Source organism: Meleagris gallopavo, chromosome 7 (assembly GCF_905368555.1).
Source record: "Meleagris gallopavo chromosome 7, MGAL_WU_HG_1.1, whole genome shotgun sequence".
Taxonomy (NCBI): domain Eukaryota; kingdom Metazoa; phylum Chordata; class Aves; order Galliformes; family Phasianidae; genus Meleagris; species Meleagris gallopavo.
In genome coordinates this window covers 34829079-34848477 of record NC_139410.1, presented here as the reverse complement: position 1 = coordinate 34848477, position 19399 = coordinate 34829079, and the positions used below count along the sequence as shown (strand labels likewise).

The following is a 19399-nucleotide window of genomic DNA, read 5'->3' as shown; positions in this document are numbered from 1 at the left end:
ATGTTGCTTTGATTGGACCTAAGAAATAGATTTGCTGAGGGATTTTTTTTTTATTGAGATGATTTTTGACACCTTCCCTTCAGTACCAGTACAAGAAGCAATATGAGAAGAGTAAGGGTCACTACCATTTGGTGCCAGATAATCTTGAACAGGTTCATCTAAGGGAGGCATCAGAACTGCAGAGCCACGTAAGTTGGTCACGCGTTTCTCATTAACCATACTCATTGAGTTCTGAAGTCTCCACCACTGAAACCACCCTACCAAGTTCTCTGATGTATAGAAATTTGTGCCAGTCTGCTTTTTGAACACTGCATGCTTGAGAGGACAAAAGTCAGAGAGAAATATTTGTACATTTGCAAGTTTAGAACGCATACAAAACATGAGTTCTTCATTTTAGAGTAAATCTCCTGTTTACTTATTCATGTTGTATCTGGATGGTGTTACACAGTGATATAATTACTGTATTATACTCAGCATAATACTTTTACTATGGGGATTTTATCTATACAAAAATAGACCTGATAATCTCAAACTAGAAATTGAAAAAAAAATACTGTAACTGAGAGCAAATTTCAGTTGCTTTGTCCATTCTAGTCTCAAGTGATACAAAGGAGAACTCTGCCATTCTTTTTCTGCATGCATAATTCCTTTAATGAAAACAATACCTACTGCTGCTCTTAGGTATGTCTGTTGGCACTTTTTTTCCTCAAAAGAGGACATTTATCCTTAGGTTTGGTCTTTTAGTCCACCTCATTCCAGGTATTTATTGGGCCTAAAGCAAGAGAGAAGTTACTACTGGAACATGAAGGGCTGTAGATTATGTTCTGCTGCAGAAAAATGGCACAGAACTGTGAAAATTGCATAGTAGTCCAAATGTAGTGGAAGAGCAACCACTTGTTGCTCTGGTGTGAGATTGAGATTGGTCTGAGCCCAGGACAGAGCATTGCCTCCTGCAGCAGTGTGAAAAGACACAAAAGACAGGATACTGTATGGTGAAGCAGAAATACATTAACTGTGGGGACAGTTTACTCACTGGATACAAACGCACAGGCTTAGGGAAGAAGATGCTGAGTTGTATCTTCTCAAGCCTTCCCACTAACATGAAAGCAATTTATTAACATGGCTGAACTCAACCATCATCAGGAGCAGATTGAATGCTTTCAGGTTAGATTTGTACACTTCCTGTCTTCCTTCTTGTCATCAGTTATTTCTTGAAATCAGAGCTGATGCTGATTATTCTCTGCAACAGGAAATATGTCACTAGAATTCTATGCCATACACACTGAGCTGCAAGGCTGATCTTTGATTTTACATCTTAAGGTCAATAATAATGTATTTCAGAAAGATGATCGGTGTCAGAAGTTCATTTTTTACAAGAGATCAGTTGATCACAGTAGGCATATACTAGCTGAAGAATTAAGTTATTTGATTATTTTGAAGGGTAACTGTTTTCCTTTCTTCTTAGGTGAAATACAAAGAAAAGTATGAGAAGGAAAAAGGTAAACCTATGCTGGACTTTGAAACTCCAACATACCTAACTGCGAAGGAATCTCAGCTCATGCAGAGTGAGGTAAGGTTAAAATGAACACTTATAGGCTAGAGAAACTTTAACATCTATTTTTTTATAGTTAAACTTTCACATTGATTTACACTTGCAATTATATTTGTGTCTTGTTTGAAAAGTTTGAAAAATTGTCACATTTCTTTATACTGGTTGTAGGACATTATTTCGGAATCGTATCGTTTTCCTGTGTCACTGTGAAGTGTATATTTTCTGTAATTTTTCAACAAGAAGCTGTCAGTAAATTGAGCTTAAGGAAACCTTTGAGTGTCTAGAAGAAATGCAGAATGCAAAACACTTCACTTAAACTCTTGCCACAGGAACATGTTATGTATGTCAGCTACCATCGTCCACAGAAAATGTGCTGGTTATCCTTTTCACCTGAGAACTCTGTGTTTGAAAAACCCACTTACTGCCTGTTTTGTCTCCATTGTCACAGTGTTCTTCACTGTCATTCTATTTCCTAAGGCAGTTATTTTTTGTTTGTTTGAATATTATCTTGTTCTGTTGCAGATGAAGGCTTACCCGTGTTGAAAAACATTTGTATGAGGCCCTCATTCGTTGTGTTTGAATGACTCCATTAAATGTTTTCTCTGCACATATAAATATGTAGGAAACAAACAAACAAACATAATGCCAGGTCATATCTGCACTGGAAGTAATGAGCTATTTAAGGGACTTCAACAGAAAGAAGACTGATTAATTTAGCTATCTGCAGCACTGGCTGTAGAAGATCATCACTGTGCCATTAATACCAAACTGCTGCTCCTTCTCTGTTCTCCCAGAAATTTTTCATGTAATTAAGAATAATGTGATAAGTATTTGCTATTTTGCTTTTTTTCTTCTTATTCTCATTAGAAAGAATATAAGAGGGACTTTGAAGAGTCCATTAAGGGCAGAAACCTTACTGGCTTGGAGATAACACCATCCTTATTACATGTCAAATATGCAACCAAAATAGCAAGCGAGGTAGCAGTTACTCTGTTTTTGTTTCCTCTTACGAGTTAAATAATTCCACTAAGTATTCTCAACACTATTTTTTCCTTCACCACTTTCTTTTTCCTAACCATTCACTTTAAGCATGTTTTCATATATCTTGTGTTGTGACCTAATTTGTCGTGGACACTTAACTGTTTTTTGTTAACTGTATTCACGTTTACTGTGTCCCTTTCTGACATACTTCAACATAACTGTCCTGTAGTGGAGTGTGTACGTGTGTGCCCTAGCAGTTTCTCTTGAACAACAATAACTACACTCTGTTCCATTGCAGTGGCTCTTTTATAACCCTAAAAAATATTCTTTGCTGTTTTCAAAAGTCCTTCTTTAATTTGGAGCTTTTAGTTTAGTTTTGTTGTTGTTTTTTTTTTCATTTTTGCAATACAGCTGGAGTGTGTAGAACTCTTCTGTAGTCTGGCTTTGTGCTTTTCCTTCTTCCACAGAAAGAATACAGGAAGGATCTGGAGGAGGGTGTCAAAGGTAAAGGACTGTCAGTTTTGGAGGAGACTCCAGACATGTTAAGAGCAAAGAATGCAACTCAGATCCTGAATGAGGTACGTAACACCAGTATGTAGTCACTACCTGCAAACTCCTGAGTGGACAGAAAAAAATAAAATAGAATGTCTATGATGACTAATATTAATGAAGCAAAGAGCTCCTTTTAAATGATGAATGCTTTCTGGGTGTCTCAAAACTGCAAGGCTGGTGGGCAGTTCCACCTGCCCAGGCCAAACTCAGAGCAGCCAGCTGTTGACTGCTGCAGGACTGATGGCCAAGGTGGACTCTTCCCCAGCCCAATGGAGAGAGGTGGCCAGAGAGAATGAAATGCAGACTTCACCTGATTTATTTACAGGGTGGACTGTTACAATAAACACTGAATAGTGACTATTTTCATAGGATAAAGTTAGGTCATACTTTAAGGGTTTTAATATCATCAGACCGAAGCTGAAAAAAGTAACATTTTAGTTTTAATTTGATATGAGTTGTTAACATATACCCTTAAGATGAGCGTGCTGGTTGACAACAGCATGTTTGAGTTATTCAGATATCTTATAACCACACAACATTGCAGACATACTCAGCAAGATTTGGCAGAGTTGGCATAGAGTGATAAGAATTATACCCATCTATACAAAGTACATCTTTTAGACCTTACTGGAAGATCTCAGGCTGTTTGTTTTCAATATTTAAGTTATAAAGTACACACTCTGATGGCATCATGTGTATGTAAGCTTATATAAGTTGTAGTCCTGCTTAGCTGTGTGATCATGAAAATACCTGAAATTGCCAAAGGGATAGCATTCACATGAGTAAAATATCTGTTTATTGTCTTCATCTGCAGAAAGAGTACAAAAAAGCCTTGGAATTAGAAATCAGAGGAAAAGGTCTATCAGAACTGGCTTTGGAAACACCTGATTTTGTGAGAGCAAAGAATGCCACTGACATTGCTAGCCAGGTCTGTGTGTATGACTCACTTATCTGCTGTCTTTAAAGGAAAAAAATTTTGTGTGGGTGTGTGTGTGTGTGTGTGTGTGTGTGTAAAGGTGTGTGTGTGTGTGTTTGAACGCAAGTCACTGCTAAGGTACAATGAATGTCAACTAAATGTCAGCTTTCCCTGACAGATCAAATACAAACAGTTGGCAGAAATGGAGAAGGCCAACTACACCAGTGTTGTCGATACTCCAGAGATCATTCATGCCCAGCAAGTCAAAAACCTTTCAAGCCAGGTATCTTGGGTGAAGGGATACAATCACTGCTCATGTGGGAACCTTGAGTGGATACTAATCAGGAGCAGCTAAATGACCTCCTGTCACAGGAGATACACCAGAAAAGCAGATGGTGGTAGAACGGTGACAATTAAATATTGAAATTAATTTATTTAATGCTGTCTGAAGTGGAACAGTAATTTCTACTGGTTTTGCAGATCCAAAGCTATTTTCTGTTTTAAGTAAATGTGGCTGAATTTTCCTATTTCTTAATAACTTTAAAATGAATCCTGCACAGAGGTGTATCTGAAACAGAAGTACAGATTTCCATAGAGATGGGCATTATGCAACAGTAAGTAGAGACAGGCTGTTTATTAGTTCTTTTGTACTAATAGCATACATTTTGTACTTTGTATCAGAAAAAGTACAAGGAGGAGGCAGAAAGGACCATGCCATACTATGTGCCTGTAGCAGACACACCAGAAATGCAGAGAGTCCGTGAGAATCAAAAGAACTTCAGCACGGTATGTGTGCACACAGTAAATATTGTTACTGTCAAACAATAAAAAAATGTACAGCTTATTTTGTCACTTAATAAGGTCCAAATACCACACCTGAATCCCTCCTGGTCTACCTTTACATTCTCAGTGATCCCCATCCAGGAGCTTCCCAGTATATACAGCAGCCCTCTCACACAGAGGAACAAAATGAGTCCCTGACTTTCTTGGAACAAAACTTCTTTCTGCTGTGTTTTGATAGTTCCTTTACTAATAATAAAGAATTACAGTTACAGAATTTGTTAGATGGGAATAAATGCAAGATTGTATGGTCAGGAACATGGACAATTTCTCCCTCTTGTGGCTTGAAATCTTTAATTGTTGAGAAAGGTGCCCCAATCTGGCACCTCTCAAGATTTTTGATGAAGGTAGCTGATCTCCTGTTACAAATTTAAGTCAGAATAGTTGTAACTGTGTGTCTTAATATCACTAATGGTGATGTTAAAACGAACACCTTAAAAGGTGTACTTGAAAATATTTTTCTTGGCTTCAAAGAAAGCTCTGTGAGTAAATTTTTATGGCATAAAGTCGACATTTGACCTCTTACTACAGCTTTTACTACAACTTTTTCAACAGCTTCAGTATCAGTGGGACCTACAGAACAGTAAAGGAAAAGTAACAGTTGTACAAGATACACCAGAAATGCTGCGTGTGAAGGAAAACCAGAAGAATTTCAGCTCGGTACAGTTATTTTTCTGTTTTCAATGCTCAATGCAATTCCAAGGAAAAAGACTCTCAAGGGTTTAATGTGATGTGTTTAATACAATAATTATTTTAGGCACTTCCTCATACATACTTAGGTTCTTCACCTGCTGAAATATGCATAAGATTTTTTTCCAAAGAAGTTAGTTTTATTGTAAGCAGATTTAGCTGATGTAAGCTACTCCTTTTTATCTACTGTCACTTGTGGAGTGCTCTGATTGCAGTCTTTTTCATGTATTTAGCTGTCATATAGCTAAACTATCATCCCTGTGCTTGATATGTTACCAATGTCCACCTTTCTTTTGTTCTGTTGCCATGTAAGTAGTGCAATCTTGCTGTACAACTTCTTTCTTTCAGGGGAAAGTGAACTGTCTGCCTGATGTTTCACATGTCATGTGTTACCATGAAGTGCCTATTGTCTGCTGTATCATTTTGCCACCAGTACCATGAGCCTACTGGGTGGAAGGAATTTGTGTGTTACATCCCCAAACAAACTGAAACTGGAAGCACAAACTAAACTAGTATTTGTTCTAGTTATTCATTCCTAAGATGTTTTGATAAGTCTACTTAAAATGCATAACTACAAATATAAATGATCAGCCCTGTTTTTGCACAAATGGCACTCAGTGTAAACGAGAGGTGGGCAGTAAGGCAGTGACTGCAGGTGGTCCTCCATGTTTGCTTTCATCCTGCACTCCTGTGTGCAAATCACTGTCGTGAAACTTCATTCGCTCTCTTGGAGAAATAATGTTGTGTTTTGAATGCTTAACCTTGTTGTCTTGATTCTGAATGTTAAGATTTTATATAAAGAAGATATTGGAACTGGAACTACTATTGAAAAGACGCCAGAGATGCAGAGAGTTAAAAGAACCCAGGATGCAATTAGCTCGGTACAAAACAATTGATTTTTAATACTCTACAGGTGCTAATTCAACTTAAAGTAATATTCTTTTTCCCTCTCACTTCTTTAAATGTTGCTAACTGTGGTTTGGCAATAATCCACCAGCTGAGGGTTACTTTCTAAAAGTTTTGCCTTTTCTTGTGACTTAATCTTTCTAATGATTAATATTCAATTTGTTACTTACAGTCAATTTCTAAAATCTGAAAGCACTTGTTGTATTTTTAATCTCATCCCAAACACATTTTATTTATAAGAGAATGAAGTTTAAGTAGAAAGGCACCTCTTGACATAATCTACTCCAGCTCCTTTGCTCAATCGAGTTCAGCTAGGGCAGGTTGTCCTGCACTGCTCTGAGTTTTTAATACCTCAAAGGATTTAGATATTCAGAAGGACCCAGCAGCCCCTCTGAGAAACCTGCTCTGGTGTCTGACCAGCCTCACAATTAACAAAATGTTTTGCTATGTTCAGATTGAATTTCCTATTTTTTAACTCATGCCTATCACTGCTCATCACATCACTGGGCACTGCTGAGAAGAGTTGCTCCCTTGTTTTCCTTCCAGGTATTTACACCTACTGATTAGTTCCTCCCAAGTCTCCTGTCCTACTGGCTGAAGAGTCCCAGCTCTCTAAGCCCCATTTCATATCAGATATGTTCCAGTCCCTTCATCAACTCTGTGGCCTTGTGCTGGAATCTTTCCATCTCCCTCTTGTATTGGGAGCCCAGAACTGATCACAGCACTCCAGGTGTGACCTCACCAGTGCTGAGGGGAAGGGAAGGATCACCTCCCTCCACTGCTCTTCCTAGCGCAGGCCAGGGTCTGTTGGCCTTCCTTGCCCCAGGGGTGCATGGCTGGCTCACGGTCAGCTTGTTGTGCACCAGGTCACCAAGGCCTTTCTCTGCAGAGGTGCTTCCCAGTCAGCCAGCCAGCATGTTCTGGTGCCTGGGGCAACTCCTCTCCAGGTGCAGGACTTCACGTTTCCCCATGCACTTCATGAGTTTCCTGCCAGCCCTTCTCTCCAGCCTGTCAGCATCCCTTTAGATGCCAACACAATTGCAGAGTTTATGAGCCGCTCCTCCCATATCTGTGCCATTTGTAAGCTAGCTGAGAGTGCCCTCTGTCCCAGCCTCCAGGTCACTAATGAATGTTAAACAGCACTGGCCCCACTGTGAACCCCTGGGACCCCTTGTTCTCCGGAGCACAATGGAGGAGGTTGGTGGCCCTGCATGTGGCGGGGGGGGGGTTGGAGATTCATGATCCTAGAGGTCCCTTCCAACCCTGGCCGTTCTGTGATTCCAGCTGGCTCCCATGACATTGATCAAAGAGCTCTGGGCCTGCTCATTCAGCCACATTTCAGTCCAGCTCACTGTGCACCTATCTGACCCGTCCTTTGTGAGGAAGTTAGGGCAGCCTACTAAAGCATGTCTTGTAAAACTTTTATATTTAAAACATTGCAATACTCTAATATTGGAATAATGGTGTGTAATTCTTTTCTTTCAAGATTTTTTTACATGCTTTTAAAGAAATTTGGATGTGATTTTTGTGTAAGAGCTACTAACATTTCAGCCATTTGTTTCATGTGTATTGTGTTGAATATGTTCTCGTAAGATACTGTCATCCTGTTTTGGTTATACTAAAGTAGAAATGAAAATAGCACTGATATCAAAACTTAATTGCTAAAATATTGTATGACGACACTCAGCTCTGTTGAATGTGATGATCTTTACAAATTCTGAATTCTACATCATATTGAATTCCAGATCTTATTGAATCTGTTCGAAGGCATTCACAGTAGTTTTTAGAAAGCCTTTTTATGAGGGTGCCATTCATAGTGAAATCTCACCCAGCAGGCTGCTTGTAATGGCAGTGGGAGTGCTTGAACACCAGCTTTCTGCTCGTGTTGAAGCCAGTGAGATCTTTAAATTGTCCACCTCCTTGAAATGGGAATAATGCTCTTTATGTATCTGCATAGGAATCCAGGTGCCTATTTTAAGGCCACTAGGCTAAAATTTTTAGATTATTATATATACTTATGTATATACACATATAATTTCAGAGAGTTTGTACAGTGTAAGTGCCCCATGCTTTTTTATTCATGCAGTTTGTTACCCGTACCACACATCAACTGTGCTTTAACTAATTTTTTCTAATGTCTGTGCCTTTGTAGATTAAGTACAAGGAGAGCATTGGAAAAGGAACTCCAATTCCTGATCTCCCAGAAGTGAAACGTGTCAAGGAGACGCAGAAGCACATCAGCTCGGTAGTGGCCAATATTTTCTACTTACCTCTATATAACATCTCAGAGCTCAGTCTTCAGCCTCTGGTAGTGTTTATGGGTATATTTTTGTTGTTGAAAGGAGAACAGATCCCTTAAATCCCTTCTTCTGCAGCAGGAAGTTGAATTTTGCAGCCATCATTACAGCTAAATCACTTCCCTGCATTATTTCTGTGACCACAGAAATAAAATAAATACACAGAGGAGAGCTTATTGTTCCAAAAAAATGGAGCAGCTAGAGAGAAAGAAGTAAATTGGAGTCTCTTTTTGTAGTCAAAGAACCTAGCAACAGTTATAAATGGAAAAAAATATCTGCTCTTCCCATATTTACGTAATTGTAGATTCTGATGATCAAATCCAGTTCTCCTAACTTTGAGCCAGCATCTCCTACAGCCTTACTTTGCTCTCTCAGTGCAGTATTGAGGGAGAGTATAGTCTTGTGATTGTTGGTACCTTGGATGTTTGCTATACAATAGGATGCCATAGAATGAATGTCTTATGATTTACTACTCCTGATGTTAAGTAGTTTCTCTCTTATGCTTTTAATGATAATATTGATTTTTACAGCTCACTAGTGCATAGCAGTTGGTTTTTCAAACTGTGCTTCATTTTTCTAACCTTCAAGTTACATCATTTGTTCTCTCTTTCTGTGTATCCTTTATTTTTGTATTATTTTTCCTTGTTTCAACGTCAGCAAGTAGTGAAATGCAGTTTGCAATTGTTTTATGAATTTTCAAGTACTGCTAGTGCATTTGTAATGTATTCCTGCACAATTAGATTTTAGACCAAACCTCTTCTATACGTTTTGTGTCATAGGAAATGCAATAGTCAAACGGTTGTAGATTAAATAAAATAAATTTCAGCCAGAGGGTGGTGAGGCACTGGAACAGGTTGCCCAAGGAGGCTGTGGATGCCCCATCCCTGCAGGCATTCAAGGCCAGGCTGGATGTGGCTCTGGGCAGCCTGGGCTGCTGGTTGGTGACCTGCACACAGCAGGGGGTTGGAACTGGATGAGCATTGTGCTCCTTTGCAACCCAGGCCATTCTGTGAAATAGGGAAACGTGAGCACTAGGACTCAGTGGTGTTTCTCACTTGAAACGAGATGTTGATTTTTCTGGAGTTAGATATTAAAATGAAGTGGATTACACAACTAAGTGCAGCTGTTTGCTAACAAACAAAGCTCCCAAAATGTTCAGTGCCTGAGAAATAGTACTGTTACTATTCTAAACTAAGATGAAAAGCAAAGACTACCTATATTTTATGCCAGATTAGCAGCAGAGTAATCAAATGTGTATCCTATTATAGTGAAGTAATCCACTGACTTCAGTGTGTTGAGGCTCCTAAATGTGGACATCAAGTACTTTGCTTAAATCCATACTCAGTAAAAGAAATGTTGTGCATGTTTGTGTCCCAGGTTGTATTTATCTGCTGACCAGGTAAAGTGCCTGTCCAAGTGTTCTGGGGAAGGGACACATCTCATCTTTCTGGGTGCTTGTATTCTGCAGGTCTTGTACAAAGAGGAGCTGGGGACAGGTATCCCAACACCTGTAACTCCAGAAATAGAGAGAGTCAGACGCAATCAAGAACACATTAGCTCGGTATTTAAGATAAAGATTACAAATCATTTTTGTGTAACATCCTAACACGTACTCCCTTTTTCCTCAACGATTTAAAATCTCACCTCACCCCACTCCTTTCTTCTCTCTGGCAATATTTTTAACTCAGTTCTTTCTCCTTTTTGTGCTTTAACTTTTTGGAGTGATTTACAACTTTACATGCATTTCTTTTTTAAGAACCAAAACCTTTATAAGCTGTGAAAACAATTTGGTGTTCCTCTCCGTGTTTAACCCTTTATCTCCTGGGATATGTACCCATATTTACAAAATAATCAGTCACTTCCTTAATATTCACCTCTAGAACAAGCGTGCAATTAATGAAAAAGTGACCCTAACGCTAAACACAACTCACAGAACAGTGAGATGTAATTGTTTTGCTTATGTTGAATGCTGGTTTTCGTTTGTTCTTTGTTTGGTTGGATTTTTTTTTGTCTGGAAATTCTCTTGTACCTCATAGGTGTCATACAAAGAGGGCTTAGGGATGGGCATCCCAACCCCGGTCACTCCAGAGATGGAGAGAGTCAAACGCAACCAGGAGAACATTAGCTCGGTATAGCCCTATAAAGCAAGCCCCACCCCTGAGACTGCAAATCCCATCCCTTTAACTGCTCCACATTAATTTTTTCTTTCAATTTGGTTATGAATTTGAACAACCCTTTCCTTAATCAAGTCACTAAAACTTGCCAGTATCCTTACATTGTATTTTTTTCCCCCCTCAGTCTAGCATAACTGCCATTAAATTATCCCAGCTGTGAGATTCAACCCCTCATTTACTTAAATCAGTTAAGCAGTGCCTTATTTCTTCTTCCCACTGACACAGTGACAGTGTGGGTGACTCCTCCATAGCAAAGCTGATCCTTCTAATGCTCTTCAGACTTACCCTGCTGGTGCAGTGCTAAAGCAAAATGAACTCTTAATGCTTCCTGAAGCAAAGCAGACTAATGAAGCCAGAGCGTGTCTGCGTGTTTTTGCTTGTTGGATGCTTTCTTGTGTCCTGCAGGTCTGTGTAAGAAAACCTGGTGGCATCCCTTTATCACTGTAATGTGAATAATGGAGAAAATTGCACAGATAAGGGGAAATGACTTTCTATGGCACGTGGCAATGCATTTCTATCCAGAATTACTTCTGTTTCTGGCACGTTCCAGTCAAGTCACCGTGCACAGTTTGAAGTGCCCTACTTCATAGCTCTCTTGTTTATTTCTCTTTCAATTGCAGTGACTTAGGGCTGATTGTGACTCTGACATGATAGATACCAAGTTCTGACCTGAACTGAGGACATTTGTAGTAAAATTCAGAGAAGCCCCCGTAGTCACACTTGGTGTGCTACATTTCATTGTGATCAACTCTGTTCTCTTTAATACTTGTGAGGGGCAGTCCCAGAGGGAAAGCTGACCATTAAGCTCTTTTGTTTAAGTAAGCAGACTGACTTCCTTGTGGAAGGAAGCAGAACTGCAGAAGCGTTAGCCATTAGCTGATTATTTTATTGACTTTTTTCTGCTAGCTTTTGAACAAGGCTGTGACAAAACTGTATTTGTCATACTTGGAGGTTTCACTGTATTAAATTTCTTTTCTTCTCTCTCTCTCTCTCCTTGCCCCATCCCCCTCCTTTCCTTTTTTTTCCTTACAAACACCCCACAAACCCTACAAAACCAAACGAACCCTACCTCCCTGTTGCCACACAGGTGTTGTACAGAGAGGGGCTGGGAATTGGAACCCCAGTGCCTGTGACCCCTGAGATGGAGAGGGTCAAACGCAACCAGGAAATCTTTAGCTCGGTACTCTTCCCTAATTCCAGACAGATGTTCCCTGTAACTTCATTTTAGAAGAACTTTGTAACACCTGCAAATGTTCTGATCTCTGGAATTAACTTACAGTGACGCTCCCTTTGTGCTGTTAAAATTTCTTATATTTTTATCCAAAAATTTTCAAGGATTTTTCTAATAACCGTAACACTTAATGCTTCACATCCTTTAAAACTTTTATTTTTCTGATTTTTATTTTCTTAAAAATTACTGCTTCCACTGTTTGCTCAGTTCATTGTTCTAATGCTTTATTGCTGTGTAAAAGCATCCCTAGGACCTTTCAGGAGCTTGGAAGTGTCCCCCTGGATTGATGACAATTGTTACCTGATTTACAATTCCTAATTTTTCCCTCTTTCTAGTGGACGTTGTGGGCATACAAATTAACTATGCTGCTCTGCATCCCTCAGAGATACATTCTGTGTTTTATACTTTTTTACGCTGCTGTGTTACCGTACAGGTGGTGTACAAAGAGAACGTGGGGATGGGGACCCCCACCCCTGTCACTCCTGAGATTGAGAGAGCCAAACGCAATCAAGAACACATTAGCTCGGTATCTTAGTTTGAAAAGAAGAAAATTCCCTTCTGATCCAGTTAAAAACACTTTTAACACCCAGAGTTACCCCTGTTCCTCTGTAATCAACTGACACCAAGAGCAGTGTCCCATTCCCTTGTTTTGCTGTTGATTCCTGCATAATGGTTACTTACCCCATTTTTTATTCGTATGTTTTGGTTAGTTCTCTTAATTGTGGTAATTTTGGATTCTGTGTCCCAATCTATTTTTTTTCACTCTGAACATTGATTTTCTTTCCTGTCTGCTTTTCCTTTCATTATTTGCTTCAATCCTTGGTTCTTGGTTTGATTTTGCTGTGTGTTAAAACAAAGCTGTCTCTGCTCTGATGCAGATCGTGGGATGAGCTCAGTGCCCTGATAGGTGTTGGTGATGTTAATGGTTGGGGTTGAAGGAAGCAAAAATTGTTCCTTAGTTCCTTTTGTGTTGTGCTTCACATCTCTGAAGAAGTTTTTACCATGGCTGCCCAATGGCAGCACCAGGCCTGCAGCCCTGCTGGAAGCACTTGGGCTGGGCACAAAGCCATGGCACTGGGCTGTTCTACAGGGAGAGGAAGGTTACAAGCAAGGCAGGGCAGCACTGCTTTTTGTTTCTTGTGGGCTTCTTTTTTTTGTTATTCCATTAGATCTGCAGCCCAGAAAACCACCTCTCTTGTGTTCCACTTGGTCCCTCAGCCAGCAGTGTGTTACTGTTGTCTGCTTGTTGTTCTTTTCTCATGGCCATATTGTCCACAGGTGTTGTACAAAGAGAACGTGGGGATGGGGACCCCCACCCCTGTCACTCCTGAGATTGAGAGAGTCAAACGCAATCAAGAACACGTTAGCTCGGTATCTTAGTTTCAAAAGAAGAAAACTCCCTTCTGATCCAGTTAAAAATAATTTTTAACACCTAGAGTTACACCTATTCCCCTGTAATCAACTGACACCAAGAGCAGTGTCCCATTCCCTTGTTTTGATGTTGTTTCCTACATAATGGTTACTTACCCCATTTTTATTCCTATGTTTTGATTAGTTCTTTTAATTATGATAACTTTTGGATGCTGTGTTCCAGTATTTTTTTACTGTGAACATTGGTTTTCTTTACTATCTGCTTTTCCTTTCATTATTTGCTTCAATCCTTGGTTCTTGGTTTGATTTTGCTGTGTGTTAAAACAAAGCTGTCTCTGCTCTGATGCAGACCATGGGATGAGCTCAGTGCCCTGATAGGTGTTGGTAATGTTAGTGGTTGGGGTTGAAGGAAGCAAAAATTGTTCCTTAGTTCCTTTTGTGTTGTGCTTCACACCTTCTTCCTTGAGGAGCTCATTACCATGGCTGCCCAATGGCAGCACCAGGCCTGCAGCCCTGCTGGAAGCAGTTGGGCTGGGCACAAAGCCATGGCACTGGGCTGTTCTACAGGGAGAGGAAGGTTACAAGCAAGGCAGGGCAGAACTGCTTTTTGATTGCTGTTGGCTTTTTTGTTATTCCATTAGATTTGCAGCCCAGAAAACCACCTCTCTTGTGTTCCACTTGGTCCCTCAGCCAGCAGTGTGTTACTGTTGTCTGCTTGTTGTTCTTTTCTCATGGCCATATTGTCCACAGGTGTTGTACAAAGAGAACGTGGGGATGGGGACCCCCACCCCTGTCACTCCTGAGATTGAGAGAGCCAAACGCAATCAAGAACACGTTAGCTCGGTATCTTAGTTTGAAAAGAAGAAAATTCCCTTCTGATCCAGTTAAAAAACACTTTTAACACCTAGAGTTACCCCTGTTCCCCTGTAATCAACTGACACCAAGAGCAGTGTCCCATTCCCTTGTTTTGATGTTGTTTCCTACATAATGGTTACTTACTCCATTTTTATTCCTATGTTTTGATTAGTTTTCTTAATTATGATAACTTTTGGATGCTGTGTTCCAGTATTTTTTTACTGTGAACATTGGTTTTCTTTACTATCTGCTTTTCCTTTCATTATTTGCTTCAATCCTTGGTTCTTGGTTTGATTTTGCTGTGTGTTAAAACAAAGCTGTCTCTGCTCTGATGCAGATCGTGGGATGAGCTCAGTGCCCTGATAGGTGTTGGTGATGTTAATGGTTGGGGTTGAAGGAAGCAAAAATTGTTCCTTAGTTCCTTTAGCATTGTCCTTCACACCTTCTTCCTTGAGGAGCTCATTACCATGGCTGCCCAATGGCAGCACCAGGCCTGCAGCCCTGCTGGAAGCAGTTGGGCTGGGCACAAAGCCATGGCACTGGGCTGTTCTACAGGGAGAGGAAGGTTGCAAGCAAGGCAGGGCAGAACTGCTTTTTGATTGCTGTGGGTTTTTTTGTTATTCCATCAGATTTGCAGCCCAGAAAACCACCTCTCTTGTGTTCCACTTGGTCCCTCAGCCAGCAGTGTGTTACTGTTGTCTGCTTGTTGTTCTTTTCTCATGGCCATATTGTCCACAGGTGTTGTACAAAGAGAACGTGGGGATGGGAACCCCCACCCCTGTCACTCCTGAGATTGAGAGAGCCAAACGCAATCAAGAACACGTTAGCTCGGTATCTTAGTTTCAAAAGCAGAAACCTTCCTTCTGACTTACGTCTAAATAATTTTAACACCCAAAGTTTCTTTTTCCCTTATAATCAATCTAAAAAGAAATTTCCTTTTCCCTTTGAGATTTTGTCCCTGAGTAATCATTACTTACATCATTCTTGTTCCTCTGATTTGATCTCACAATCTCAATAATAACTTTTGGATCCCACCTTTCTCTTGACTCTGATCACCTTTAAACTTTTTTTGTTCTTAAATTATATCAGATTTTTCCTTTTTTAATCACCTCAATCCTCAGTGTTATCTCGTGTGTGTTTTCTCCTGATTTTGTCTCCTTTCCCTTTAAAAACTGCACTATTTGTGGTGTGATCCCAGCCAGTGGGAATGAGCTCTGTGTCATGGTGCTCTGATAGGGGCTGGTTTAACCTGCTGTGTGTGCTCTGCTTTTAGAATGGGTAAATGAAACAGTTATTCCTTTGTTCCTTTCTGGTCTTCTTTATGGCCTTCTTCCTTTAGGAAGTCATCTTCTACTATTGCAGAGAGGTTTTCTTATAGGTCCAGAGCAGCAAACTCTTTGCAAAGCATGTCATCCTTATGAGGAAGGTTGTAATGTTTCATTCCAAGCTTGGGCTCAGGGCAACCTTGAACCACGCTGGGTCTCTTTTCCCATTAAGCTGTGTGCTGCTGTTGTTTGTCCGTTCCTTCCGGTGTTTTAACGTAGCCGTGTTACCCACAGGTGTTGTACAAAGAGGAGCTGGGGACAGGGACCCCAATACCTGTCACTCCTGAAGTTGAGAGAGTCAAACGCAATCAAGAACACATTAGCTCGGTACTTGGTGGGGGAAAAGATGTGTTCCCTTAACTTCCCATCAACTGAACTGTTTAATCTTTATTAAAAACGGAACGGCTCCTCTCCTTCCTTCCACGTAATCAGTTTAATCGAGTTTAAAAATCCTCCTTTCTCTTTCACTGTATTTTGCAGTGTTACTTACGCTCCACATCTTCACGTGTGTAATTATTTACATGATCCTAAATATCTTTAACCATTTTGCTCCCTGTTTCAACTTCCTTTTAATATATACTCGTGTGTGCTGTGTTCTTGTGGGGTTTTTTTTGTAATTGCTTTCCCACTGTAATGCTCTTGTCATGGAATCAGGAGGATTCCAGCAGGCTCTGAAGGCTGTCTAGAAGCTCCCCTCACCACGGAGGTGCATTTGCTCTGTTATGGTGACAGCTTCTGGGTTGGCTTTGTTGTACCTGTAAGATAAAGGCATGGACACGTTTGCCATCAGACCCTACAATCCAAGCCTTCAGGGCAGCTTCTAGGGCGCGAGAGAGCAGATGGCTATCCCCAAGACTCAGCTATTTGGCTTTGTGTGGGACGTGATGATTTCTGCGCTCTGATTTCTTTTGGATGCTTCTTGTTGCTGTGCAGGTGTTGTACAAAGAGAGCGTGGGGACGGGGACCCCCACCCCCATCACTCCAGAGATGGAGAGGGTCAAACGCAACCAAGAGATCTGTAGCTCGGTACTTTGCCAAGACAAAACAGCTCCTTTAACTCGACTGAAACGAACAGCTTAACCGTTTTAATAAGTGGGCCTTGTGACACTTACTGGGAAATAATGCTGACCCTGGCTCTAAAGCCATTTTAATAAGCCATCACTTCTTACCGTGGCTTCCTGTGGTTTACGTTGACTGTGTGAACTTGGTGCAGTTTTATTGGTTTTAAGGCTTATTTTAACGCCCCGTTCTAATCCTAAGAACTTACAACAAACGGTTCCTTTATTTTCTCTGCAGTGCTGATTACTTTATTATAATTTAAATCTCCATAACATCCTCAGCACAGTGTTTTGTAGTCTCATTTACAGTACTTACTTGTCTACTGAGTCATCACCGTATGCCAGGCCCTACTTCTCTACTAAAATATTGCTGTGTACCTCGAAATATATCTATAATACCTTGGCCCTGTGCTAATAAATACAAGGAAAAGATGCCTTTGTGTTTGTCTACGGAGAGAGCTGTTTGTTTACTGTTGGCTCCTTTCTTATGTCTCATAGGTGTTGTATAAGGAGAACATAGGGAAAGCCACCCCAACCCCTGTGACTCCTGAGATGGAGAGAGTCAAACGCAATCAAGAGATCATTAGCTCGGTACTCTTACAGGAAACCAATTCCTAAAGACCTGATGTCTTTAACACACAGTAGCAGTTTTACTTACCTGTGCTTCCTAACTCTTAAAAACAACAACAACCCTGTCAGGTAGCATGAACACCCCCAGTTTGTGCTTGCAAACGAGTTGTAATCTCTCCTGTTTAACACTATCTGAAGCAGGATTTAACTAGAATGTTTTGACCTCTGATTTATTATTATTTTTTTAAGGCCATTGTTTCTGTGCAATTTCTTTAACTATTTCTTACAACTATCTTGCTTTTACACACAGTTGATAATGGGTGAATGGCAAAGCTCCCATTGCTTCTTTCAGGAATCGCAGCGGCCCCACATCTAACCCCTTAGAAGCATAATAACCCAGAAGCTGTTATTTGTACGTGGTTGGTTGTGGTTTCTGTGCTGCTGGAAGTACGTTCTTAATGATATTTGGATACTCCCTTGTATCCTATAGGTTTTGTACAAGGAAAATGTGGGGAAAGTGACCCCAACACCAATCACTCCAGAGATGGAGAGAGTCAAACGCAATCAAGAAATCATTAGCTCGGTACCTTGCAAATAGATATTTTTTCCCCTTTGTGTCTACAGTAATTGTTAATCAAGTAACATTCTAACTACGTACTGAACACTGATTTTAATTTAAAAAATAGATTTGTTTCTGCCAGTTAATCTCTCCCTTTCTAAAATAAACTTGGCTTTAGTGTTAACATTCTGATCCAAAAATGTAGGAGCTCTGTACAGCTCAGTTTGTCTCACTTGGGCTCTATCCAGCCACCACCAGCAGAACTGCTGTCCCTGGGAGAAGTGACACTCAGCTCCATCTCTCTGTGCTGTGTCTGTAAGCTGTTGTTGTCCTTGCAGGGGCATTTGGGTTTAGTGGGAGAAAACCCAACCCCCAAACCCAAACATGGGGAAAACCCCAGCTGAGATGCATTGCTTAAGGTGACCTTAACCAGAATCCCACCTGGTGGTACCAGGGATGTTTTTAGGTAGGACACCCAGCAGTCAGGGTTTAGGCACAGAGAGAATCCTCTCCTTGGCCTGGATCCTGACCAGCGGGGTAGATAGAACAGTCCTTAGTTCTCGGGGTCACTGGTGGCTTCCTTGAGCCTGTGGAGCCAAGGTCACAGCTGTAGCTGGATAGAGCCCTTCAGTTTAACCCAAACAAACAGTTGTAACAAGCTTCTCTTTTCCAGTTTCTTTTTCTGACCCCTCCCACTAGCTCTGGATGTTTGGCTTTTTGCGGTGATCCGTACTGTAATCTGCCATTACTGCTTTGAATTTTGATAACGACGTAATTCCCTGTGTTCGAATCCTTTGGAATGTTCTTGCTTTTTTGTGAGATGCCGGATACGTGTTCTGTATCCCACAGGTGTTGTACAAAGAGAACTTGGGGCGAGCAACCCCCACCCCTATCACTCCTGAGATGGAGAGAGTGAAACGCAATCAAGAACAGATTAGCTCGGTATTGTCCACAAGATGTGAAGGGGCTAAGACAGAGATGTTCTCTTTTTGAATGACTTAATGCCTGTTTTTTATTTAACCCTCTAATTTTTCCCCTCAGATGTAGAAACTTATCATGTCAAATTATAGTACGTCTATATTTTTCATCACTTAACTTTGTAATATTTTTTCCTCACTTATTTTTTCCCTTCCATAACGAATGGTGTTCATTCTAAAACCAGCCACGACAGTTGTGATCTGTACACTTGTGACGTTGCTTTGTGGTCTGTAGGTTGTGTACAAGGAAGGCTTAGGGAAGGCGACCCCCACACCGGTCACTCCTGAGATGGAGCGAGTCAGACGCAACCAGGAACAAATTAGCTCGGTACTGAAAGAGGAAGATACCTGCCTTAGAGTAAAAATAACCCTTGTGAAGAAAATCCACTTCTAATTTAGCCCCATTCTCTCTCTCTGTTCCATGTTTTTACCTATTTACTTTCCCCTTTTCTCGCTTTCGCTCAAGCAAATAACTTCCTAGCAGCTTTAGATCTTTTCTATCCCTGCTTACCCAGTAACAGCACCAGAGAACGAGCTGCTGGGTT

The 19399-nt window shown here is 40.6% G+C and overlaps 1 protein-coding gene across 26 annotated transcripts in view; it reads left to right on the top strand.

Moving 5' to 3' along the window:
• Positions 1 to 19399, top strand: part of NEB (nebulin) — a 119961-nt gene that overhangs the window by 96589 nt on the left and 3973 nt on the right. For 2 of the 26 annotated variants that reach the window (XM_085227919.1, XM_085227918.1), the window contains exons 127-143: positions 84 to 188; positions 1466 to 1570; positions 2420 to 2530; positions 3001 to 3111; positions 3900 to 4013; positions 4180 to 4284; positions 4683 to 4787; positions 5397 to 5501; positions 6320 to 6412; positions 8590 to 8682; positions 10203 to 10295; positions 15925 to 16017; positions 16624 to 16716; positions 17247 to 17339; positions 17809 to 17901; positions 18727 to 18819; positions 19090 to 19182. In XM_085227919.1, coding sequence (XP_085084045.1) covers positions 84 to 188; positions 1466 to 1570; positions 2420 to 2530; positions 3001 to 3111; positions 3900 to 4013; positions 4180 to 4284; positions 4683 to 4787; positions 5397 to 5501; positions 6320 to 6412; positions 8590 to 8682; positions 10203 to 10295; positions 15925 to 16017; positions 16624 to 16716; positions 17247 to 17339; positions 17809 to 17901; positions 18727 to 18819; positions 19090 to 19182 — 1698 coding nt within the window. The other 24 variants (XM_085227932.1, XM_085227934.1, XM_085227936.1 and 21 more) reach the window with 22 other exon arrangements.